The 10,972-nt window shown below is 53.0% G+C and overlaps 1 protein-coding gene across 1 annotated transcript in view; it reads right to left on the reverse strand.

The window, feature by feature from the left end:
* Window positions 1-4,098: 4,098 nt before the first annotated feature.
* LOC146869070 (E3 ubiquitin-protein ligase TRIM39-like) overlaps window positions 4,099-10,972 on the reverse strand; it is a 183,767-nt gene continuing 176,893 nt past the window's right edge. Inside the window, exon 7 of the mRNA XM_085653375.1 lies at window positions 4,099-6,528. Within this exon, the coding sequence (XP_085509501.1) occupies window positions 5,942-6,528 (587 nt within the window). The 3' untranslated portion in view covers window positions 4,099-5,941. The remainder of the gene's footprint in view (window positions 6,529-10,972) is intronic.

Raw genomic sequence — 10,972 nt, forward strand, 5'->3', positions numbered from 1 at the left:
AGACTCGCAAGAGCCCTGTTCGGAGTCCGTCTCCATCATTGCATCGCCGTCTTCAGATTGCACTTTCCCCCTCTCCTTCCCGCTTATCAATGCTACCACCTCCATCACCTTTTTTCTTTATATTCGCGCCTCTTCCTGCATGGGGCCAATGCGTCTCTCTTAGTTCTGCATAGGCGAGGTCTGTTTGTTTGTCTACTTGACTAGGGTGCCTCGTGGGCCAGTCCTGTTCCCTCTCGTGCCTCCAGCCATTCCCAGGTCTCTGGCAGGGTTCGGAAGAACATAGCTCCATCTGGCAGGGTCACTCGCAATTGGGCCAGATAGAGCATTATATATTTATAGTTCAGCTGGCGGGGTTTTTGCTTTACGCTCTGGAAGGAGCCTCTTTGCCTCTGTACTTCTCTCGAGAAATCCGGAAAGAGTCTTACTGATGCATTATTCACCTTGATATCCCTCTTTTGCTGCACCTAGGCTAATATATGGTTCCTGTCTTTGTAGTGCAGCAGCTTTGCTATCACTACTCGTGGAGGGGCTCCAGGTATAGGCGGTCTCGCCGGTACTCACTGGGCTCTCTCTAATACATAGAACTCTGATAGTCTTCCGGTGCTTCCTTTGTGCATATACAGTTATCCAGGTAGTCTAACATGTTGGCGCCATCTACTTTCTCAGGTACTGCCCTATTCTAATGTTATTTCTGCGAGCCCTCTTTTCGGCGACCTCCGCTCGCAAGTCAAGTGTGTGCAGTTTTGTTTCGAGGGTAGCCAACTGTTTTTTCATAGCTGCTATTTCTGGAGAGGCTTGTGTCAGCTGGCGCTCGTTCGATGACACTCTTTCTGTCAGTCTGTGATCTTCTGTGAGTATGCCCAGATACACACCTATGGAGTCTATCTTGGCCTCTAATCGGTCACTGGAGAAAGTTATGGCCTGTAGTAGGATCATCGTTCTCCTCCATGGTTCTTTCAGCGGAGGCTCCATCTTTGTCCCGCTTCTTTGGGATTTCCCCATCTTTCCCTCCAGATCTGTATTATTCTTTATGCCCCTGTTAGTTTGTGCCTTTTGACCAGGGTTCTCCACTCTTCGAAGAATATGCGCTATTAACTATTTCACCCTGCCAGCCCTACTTGCCTGCTCAGAAGTTTGCTGTGTCGTGCCTGGGTGACGTATGTCGCTATTTGCGCAGTTCACGGCTTAATCTGCATGGGGAGTGCCTCTCAAGGCTCCTGGGCCTGCCAGCGCTTTACTCTGCGTGCAGCAGAGTCCTACGGCGCCACCCGACTGCTCCGGTTTTGGGGGTCTATCGTCAAGTATCTCTGAGGTATCCCTTCTCTTTGGCGCGGTTTCCTATCTTGTGGGCTACAGCGTCTCAGGGCTGCTCCGCTGATGCTCTTTCTTCACCCTAGCCAGGCTGTCTCATCTCCTGGGGTTGCGGCAGCACAGTGCCTCGCTTCTCTCTTGCACCGGTCTCGCTTCTCCAATCTATGCCCCTCTCGGCCTCACCTTTATGGCGGCACCAGTCGGGAGGGGGGGGGGATGGGGTCTCATGCTCTAATTCCGATGGTTGGGGCCCCTTCCAGAGTCTCATTCTGTTCAGGGGGTCGCACTCACAGTCTGCCCCGTCAGCGGCCCCCTCTTCTCCGCTGGACTCCCCGCTGCTCTGTCCCTCTGCATTGGGGCTCCTCTTCTTGCTGGGTTTCCCACTTCTCAGGCCCGCAGGGCTCAAGTCAGATATCTTGATTATGGTCAGTCCTCTGTCTGGATCCATGGGTTCTGGGCCTCGCGCGCCTTCGCTCACGCGATCAGTTCTGTCCAGGACAGGCCTACCTCAGCTCAGGAACGTGGCTGTCATTTCTCCGTGGATGTGCCTGCTTCCCCTGTTGCAGTTCCTCTGTGCAACTCTCTTCAGTTGCTCCGTCGTACCTTGGGGGGGTGGGGGGTGGGGGGGGGGGAGCTTGGGGATCGCTCTCCGGGGCAGAATGTCAGTCGGGATCCATCAGGATCGAGGTGGATGGCAGCCAGCCAATCGGAGCTCTCAAGCTGTGTTGCTCACACCATCGGCACCAGGCCACGCCCCCTTGAGAATGAATTAATCTGTTACACGGTCTCAACATATATTACACGTGTTATTGCCAGAAGACAACAATTAACAGCACCGGATGATTTGGAATTTGAATATTAGAGTTTGCAGTACCTTGAACCCGAGGATACTTTGGTACAACTGTTCTTAAGAAATGGACTTTTATTGACATTTTAGGATTGCTTATGCAGTGTAATATCGAGCACAAACAAATGTATTTATGTGGAGTTTTTTTAAGCGAAGTAGTTTTAAAGTTGCTTTTATGGATAAATAATTATCCGAATAAAGATCTTGATGAGGATGAATATGTATTAGTGATGTGGGATTCATATTATTTTTGTGATGTTTTGAGATCACTGCACACCTGTCCCAATAAAGTGGCCTGTTACTCTCACTCTTCGGTGTTTCTTGCATGCAGTCCCACCCCAAGATAGAAATAGGTTCAGAGGTTTCTTTTTTTCAAAAGAACAATTTAAATCATAAAATAAAGAAAACAGGATAAACGTAGACCATCCGTCACAACTGGTAATGGCTGGTGCTGCCCTGGAATGCAGTCTGGTGCCTTGATCTTCAGCAAGGAAATAAAAAAGACATTTCTTCACTCTGAACATTTAGTTGGGAATGGAATCATTTTTGGGATTTAGAGAAAATACTGTATCCAATGCTCAGAAATCCTGGCTGTCCATGAACTTCACTTTTAGTTTTTTTCCAAAATCTGAGATTTTCATGAGGTTTTTGTTTTTCAATTTACACTTGCATATTACAGGTCAAATTAATATGACAGGAGTATATATTCTTGGAGGAAGCACACTATGCATTTGTTAATTTAATCGAATAGTCCTTAGGCCGACAGACAATGCTGTCTACAATGCGTCTTGGTGCCTGGATACCCTCATGGGTGATAAGCAGCGCTCTACAAATCCACCTTCCATTTCATGACACGGCATTGGGCTGAAGAGCCGGCTGCGGCCTGAATCCCTCCCAATTCTGTCCCATCCATTGGCTTGAACTCAGTAACTGAATCGACCAATCTGTGATCAGGATAAACAGGTCCTGGAGCTTCACACCATCCCTAACACCATTAAAGTCGCTGAGTCGCTAAGCTAGCCTTTATGTGAAGACAACGTCTTAGATTACACGCAAGGTTGTTTGAAACATCTCAGTGACATTTGTGGAATTCCTAATCACATGAGAATATTAGGCTAACAATAATAATTCACATTACTACACGAGAAGTGTGTGTGCTTGAAGGCCCGGACTTTTTGGTGCCTATCAGACCATTATCGTTTTCTATTTGTCTCTTTTGATCCGACATACATGGTAAGAGAGCTCCTGCTACTGGGTCTGTAGAAGTGATTTTAACCCCTTCCCCGCTCATGACGGAACCGCTCCGTCATGAGCCACGGTTGCCGTGTGCTCATGACGGAGCGGTTCCGTCATGCCGCGACCGTTGGCGGCCGCTCCGCCCACGCGGCGCTGTTTCCCCGCCTGTGCGGGGGGACAATGCAACTGGGCGGAGTCATAACGGAACCATTCCGTCATGAGCACAGCTCAACCGTGGCTCATGATGGAGTGGCTCCGTCATGAGCACAGCGCCACCGCGCTGCCCCCCCCACACCCCCCAGTGCTGCGGCGGAATTCCCACCGCAGCGAAGGGGTTAATGGTTGTCTCAATAAGTTATCCCTTGTGCTTAGAATGGCTTCTCAACAACAGCTACTTTGCCTTAATGCAGCTCTGTACTATGCTGGCAGCACCTTCTCCACTGTACTTTACTGTTTCGATAGCCGCCTCCCATCTATCTATATCGGTCCCACACAGTAGCTGCCGTCAGAGCCGGTCACTACTCTGGCATTGCGCGCACTTTGAGACTGAGAAATATTTTTACTTTTAGCCAGTGTTTTTATTAATGACCAGGAAGCAGCAGCAACCCCAACAGTAACGTTTCTGCAATAAACATGACAAAACCAACATTCACAAAGCCAAAAGGCCGGCGGCCAGCACTGTACCTATTGGCTTTCTCAATGCTTGTTCTCTGTTGTTTCTGTAGTCCCCTCTTTACTGGCCTTCGTACATGATTTTAAGTCTTGCACAGAGATGGCTGTACCGGTCTTGCCAGCCTCTTGTATTCAAGCAATATACAAGTAAAGAATACATATAGATGGTGAAAAGCTTCATAGATTGGTCTATTTTTCCCTCATTCATATCTTGCTTCTGCTGCAGCTTACAACATAGTGGAATCGGTCGGCCCACTTCAGCCTCACAACGGCCTCATATGAAGCATTCACACGGTTCTACTGTGGTTGTTCCTTTGAAAATGAAACTTTATTGCTATAATTCGGGCGTCGTAGTCAGGCCGCTGCATGTTTTTTTTGTTTCTTATATTTGTGGCATATGCTGGCAATACAAAAAGTAACAAAAGATAAAAACACATGCGTTTATCAAAACTTTACATGGCAAAGCACATCAAGAACTCTGCAAAGAGCGTCTTCCTCAACTTGAAACTAAGTACTGTACAAAATAAAACCCTTCATCCCACCCAAGGACCTCGAGCAAGCGACTCAATCACTGGTGGTGTCTAGACTCGACTACGGTAACGCAGTCCTCACAGGTACAGCAAAAACCCACTTCCACCCCTCAGAACAACCCTCAACGCAGCAGCCAGAAAGGTCACCGGAATTAAGAAATATGATCACATCTCCCCCGCACTCCGAGAACTAAAATGACTCACGGTTGAAATGCGTGCCCGCTTCAGAACTGCCTGCCTCACGCACAAAGCCCTGCACACAGGGAAACCAGACTACCTGGCCTCCAAACTCAAACAAGTCGGCCAGACAAGGAACCTCAGGAGCACCAACACTCTACTCCTCCTCCCCCTGAAATCACGCAAACAAAAAAACGCAGCCCGCTCCTTCGCTGGAAACGCACCCAAAATCCAGAACTCCATTCCTGTCCATATTAGGACTACCCCCTCCTTTGTAAGATTCAAAAGACAGCTCAAAGACCTCTTCCTCGAGCGCTCTCTCCCGTACCGACAGCTACCGTCCGCAAGCCAAAGCGCACCGCAGGGCACTATTAGTGGGACATTAAGTCTTCTACCTCCTGCGCCTTCACCACCCCGGACTTTATCCTGCCTCACTACAGGAGGTCGAGTCAAAGTCAACAGGCGCACAACGGGAATACTACCAGACATCCATGCATTCAGGATCTACCTCGCGCTGAGACTGTCAAAACGCCCTGAGCCAGCATACATACTTTTTGCCAGACTGTATGACTAACGTGACAAATGTTGTAAGCGCTCCGATACCGTCGGGTCTCGCTATATAAAACTCCTAAACTAAATCAATGTAAGAACTATTGGCTTTGCCTATGCTTGTTTTTCCATAGCTGCTAAGTGACACCGTGTCATATGTGACACCTTCAGCCAATGCTGATGTATTACCCAATATCACTTTGTGTGCTGCTTTCTTTGAGCCTGTAAAAGGAAACTACATGTCCCATAATGCAATTTGCTGGTAAGTTCTGAATAAAACCTAAGACTTCCCAGCAATGTTAGACAAGGCTTTTTGCAGCTGGGTTCTTGTTTCAGTCATGCACGTTTGCTCGCTCTTCTCTCCTCCTTCCTAAATAAGTAACATTACGTCACATCGCCAATCGTTTTGTGTCATCTAGGGACTGACTCACTCCTTCCCTCAGTGTTTATGAGGGAAGGAGGCCCTCGGGCGACAGAAGTCAGTCTCTGTGGGAGCAGGTCTGTTGTCTCTTCCTCAGCTGCTCCCTGCAGGGCACATACACCGAGTTTGTGTTTGCAGTTCTATATGGCGCGAACACGACTGAGCACCAGTTCCATTACACAGCGCTCCTTTCCCTGGTTACAGCGCTCTCTCACCTGCGCTGCAGACACTCTCTTCACTCCCCCCTGTCCCCGGCAGGACCCGCAGCGCCCCCGCATTCCTCCCTCCATCCTTGAGACCTGGCATGAAGTAGGGCCGCAGGGTGGGGGGGAAGGAGGCCCCGGAGAAGGTGAAGAGCAGAGACCGGTCAGTCACATTGTACACCGAGAGCCTGCTCGCCTCATAGTCCAGGAAGAGACCCACAGCCGTGGGGGGCGCACGGGGGGCCAGGAGGGTGGAGGGGGAGGTGGCAGCTTTGTATTCACCATCTCTGAGCAACACTCTCCAGCATCCATCCTCAGGTGATGCTGTGATCTCCCCCTTCCTGCTCGCAGCCTCGTCACACACCCCCAGGTCCCAGCCCGTCTTGCCCCCCACCTCCACCTCCACCTCCCAGTAATGCCTCCCGGAGCTCAGCCTCTCCCTCCCCAGGACAATGATGTATTTCGTGAATCTCTGGTCCGTGTGGGGCCGACCCTGGTCTGTGTCTCCCAGCCTCACGCTCCTTCCGTCCTCGGACAGGACAAGCCAGGGATGAGCGGTGTCCGGGTCCAGGGTCACCGCAGCTGCAGGAGAGAGAAGCAGAGGTCAGAGGTCATCAACCACTCCTAGTAGTAACAATAACTCACCCAGCCACGGAGGACCCACAGGCAGGCACTCACAACCAGTGCTAAGTGCCGGGATTGTCATCAGGGGCCACTGCAGCTGGCGCCACACACTGCCCCTGGCAGCGCCGTCACTGAAAGGAACAACACAACTACACCCATCACACGCCTACAAACACCACTACAACCATCACACGCCGACAAGCACCACTACAACCATCACACGCCTACAAGCACCACTACAACCATCACACGCCTACAAACACCACTACAACCATCACACGCCTACAAGTGTGACAAACCGCATTATACCAGGCCTAAGAGTGCTAGGGCGGCAGGTGATAGTCATAATGTATATTGAATGAATAAATGATTGCTGTTGTGGTCATCTCGAAATTAGCCAGACCGCATGCGCAAACTGTCACAAGCGCCGGTGTGCCGCTGCAGAGTACCGGAAACCACACGCTCAAATTAAGCACTCTACAAACAGACAGGCCTTGCACTATCCGTCTAGCTTCTTTACCAGAAATAAATAGCTCTAATACTGGAAGAAAGAAAAGACACAAGCCAGCTCTGGAGAGGAGTCCGAGTGGCAGAGTCTGTGGCTCTGCACTGCCGGGCTCTGAAGCACCAAGTGCCTGGTTCTAGACTGCCGGGCTCTGAAGCACCCAATGCCTGGTTCTAGACTGCCGGGCTCTGAAGCAGCCAGTGCCTGGTTCTAGACTGCCGGGCTCTGAAGCAGCCAGTGCCTGGTTCTAGACTGCCGGGCTCTGAAGCAGCCAGTGCCTGGTTCTAGACTGCCGGGCTCTGAAGCAGCCAGTGCCTGGTTCTAGACTGCCGGGCTCTGAAGCACCAAGTGCCTGGTTCTAGACTGCCGGGCTCTGAAGCACCCAGTGCCTGGTTCTAGACTGCCGGGCTCTGAAGCACCCAGTGCCTGGTTCTAGACTGCCGGGCTCTGAAGCACCCAGTGCCTGGTTCTAGACTGCCGGGCTCTGAAGCAGCCAGTGCCTGGTTCTAGACTGCCGGGCTCTGAAGCAGCCAGTGCCTGGTTCTAGACTGCCGGGCTCTGAAGCACCCAATGCCTGGTTCTAGACTGCCGGGCTCTGAAGCACCCAATGCCTGGTTCTAGACTACCGGGCTCTGAAGCAGCCAGTGCCTGGTTCTAGACTACCGGGCTCTGAAGCAGCCAGTGCCTGGTTCTAGACTGCCGAGCTGGTTCAAGAATGCCGGGCTGGTTCTAGACTGCCGGGCTCTGAAGCAGCCAGTGCCTGGTTCTAGACTGCCCGGCTCTGAAGCAGCCAGTGCCTGGTTCTAGACTGCCCAGCTCTGAAGCAGCCAGTGCCTGGTTCTAGACTGCCAGGCTCTGAAGCAGCCAGTGCCTGGTTCTGGACTGCCGGGTTCTGAAGCACCCAGTGCCTGGTTCTAGACTGTCGGTTCTAGGCTCTAGCATTGCTGGAAAACGTTACATACCTCAAGAATAACTGTATACAAAATGTAAGTAAACAGGTTCCCAATTTAATCAGCATAAGTAACTAATTTAAATTAATGTAAGTGTATGCCACTAATTAAATGAAAGCTATTTACAAAGTGTGAGAACGGCCTCGTGGCGTGGGCCCTCCCGACCAGCAAGTTACACTACAACCACGCCGAACCTCGTGGACACGGCCTTCCGGCTCCCGTGGACCAACATCCCGAGGGCCGACCAGATCCCCAACACGCATGCCTGGCCGAGGGAGAGCGAAACACCCCAACCGAGACCAGACCGAGAGGCACCGACCCTGCCACACCTCTCGTCTCTTCCCCGAGGGAGGTTTCGATCGACCCCCAGGCCCCCGATGAGCGGGCGCCTCGCCTGCTGGGCGTCTGGAGTCCCTCCCGGACACACCTGAACAGATCAAGGTGCCGAGCGACAGGAAACCCCCACACACCGCCCCCAGACCCCTCTCTGCGAGGACTCCGGACTTCAAAGAGGAGGGGGAGTATAACAAGGGGTGCTGAAGGGACGGGAGGCAGAGAAGACCTGGACTGACGAGAGCCTGCGGACTTGGTCGCGGCTCGATTGCTCCCCGAACAGAAGAACGCTACCCGAACTCTGAACCACCTGAGCCCTGCGGACGCTGTCGCGGCTCCCCGAACTCCGAACCATCTGAGCCCTGCTGACGCTGTCGCGGCTCCCCGAACTCTGAACCATCTGAGCCCTGCTGACGCTGTCGCGGCTCCCCGAACTCTGAACGATCTGAGCCCTGCTGACGCCGTCGCGGCTCCCTGAACTAAGAACCTCCGGTGCCTGCTGAGTGACTCGCGGCCCGCTCCTCCAAGAGAATCGGCAGAGATCGCCGAGAGAAGCAACATCCCCTCAGCTCGAGGATTGAGAGCTGGGCGCCGGATACCTCGCAGAGACCCTGATTGAAAGACTGTCCCGCTACCCCTTTTCCCCCCATCACAAGATCATTGCCGCCTGTGGCCTTAATTCTGCACCTGCCTGCCGGATCATAAAGATCCCTGATAACCACCGATAAAAGCATATTATCTTACAACGAATTACTGTGTGGTGTCCCTCTATCCGAAGAAGAGAGTAAGCGTAGCGTGTGCGATCCTAGGTACGAGACCCTTCCAGGAAGGGCCTCCCTGCTCTTGCTCGGCCTAACTGTGGGTAAGGTGGGCCTCCGGGTGGTCAGGAACGCATTCCGCAGCCTCCCCGGGGAACGCTTTCCAACATTTGGTGGCAGGCGACGGGATCCGAGCCAACACCTAGAGATCGTACAGTAGACGGCGTACGCACTACCAAGAAGAATGGAAGGAGAAACTTCCCTAGGTGCCGCAGGCACCAACCCGAGCACGGCATTCCAAAAGGACCAGTTAGAACATTATACGCACCGAGAACTGAAACAATTTTGCAAAGACTTTGGAATCGCTACCACCGGACTAAGCACGAAAGAGAGCTTCCAGGGGGCATTAAAAACATGGGTCGAGGCGGAAACTCCCCAGACACAAACAGAAGGAGAGCCTCCCAACGAACCACGAAGCAACCCGGGGAGGAACGGCGCCCCCGAGAGGGGCCTATCCCCAGAGGAACTAGCGGACCGAGAAAGAGATCGCCACCACGAACTAGAACTAGCAAAATTAAAAATCGAAGGAGAGCTAAAACTGGCTGAGAAAAAACTGGCGGTGGAACAGTTACGCCTACAAGGAGAACTAGAGGAAAAGAAACGACAGAGAGAGCACGACGAAAAAAAACTCCAACTAGAGCACGAACGTAGCCTAAAAGAAATCAAGCTCAAGGCTAGGAAGGAGGAGGCCCGACCCTCGGGAACACAACCCATCTCCTCCACCGTGGAACCAAAGGTCCACATCCCCAAGGATGTGGTAAAAGAATACTATAAGAACGACGATATTCAGCAATGGTTCAAGGCCTACGAAGTCGCCATGACCTCCCACCGATTCCCGCAGAAAGACTGGGGGGCTGGGCTGTGGGGCCGCTTCCTGAGCGAGGGGAGAGATACCCTGCTGGACCTGCCCTCCACCGTGATGAACTCCTATAGTCACATGAAAGAGGCTCTAGTAGCCAGATATGGGCTCACCCCTGAAATGTACCGGCAACGGTTTAGAGACTGCAAAAAGATACCCGGTACCACCTGGGTGGAGTACGTGAACTTCTACAGCCGGGCCTTGGACGGGTGGATCAAGGGCAGCAAGGTCTCCACCTTTGAGGAGCTGTTCGACCTAATCGCATGGGAACACTTGTCCGCTAATTGCTTCGTAGAGCTACGCCAGCACCTCCTGGACAGCAAACTCACAGACCCTCGAAAACTGGCCGTCGAGGCTGACCGATGGGTGAACACCCGGCCTCCCAGGGCCCCGTGGGAGACTACGGTCGCCACAGTCAGGGACCCCCCCGCCAGAGGGGCGGAGGGAATCAAGGCCGTCAACGGGAGCTCCCGGGCGGACCCCCGCTCAGCCCTCCCAGAGGACCATCTCCGCCCTTTCCAGCTCCACCTCCGGCCAGCACCGGGCCACCAGGGAGGCCGGGGCCCCGAGTGAGGATCACCTGTTTTCGCTGCCAACAGACCGGACACTATGCCAGAGACCCTCAGTGTCCCCTGTACCAGCGGTCCACCACAACAACCCCGCCGGCTCGACAGATGGCCTCCGTAGCCCTGGGGGAAGAGATAGAAGACTCCGAGGAATGGGAACCAGCCGCCATGGACTTGGTCTCCCTAGGGGACCGGGAGATGGTCCCCGGAACGTCCCTGCCCGCCAATACGAAGAAGTACCGACAGCAGGTGACGGTCAACGGTCACCGCATCGAGGGCCTCCGGGACACGGGGGCGAGTGTCACGGCGGTTCATTGTCACCTGATCTCCGAAGATCAGATTCTGCCTGGCGCCTTTTGCCCCGTTATATC

The sequence above is a fragment of the Triturus cristatus genome, chromosome 1_1 (genome assembly GCF_964204655.1).
Source record: "Triturus cristatus chromosome 1_1, aTriCri1.1, whole genome shotgun sequence".
NCBI classification, from domain to species: Eukaryota; Metazoa; Chordata; class Amphibia; order Caudata; family Salamandridae; genus Triturus; species Triturus cristatus.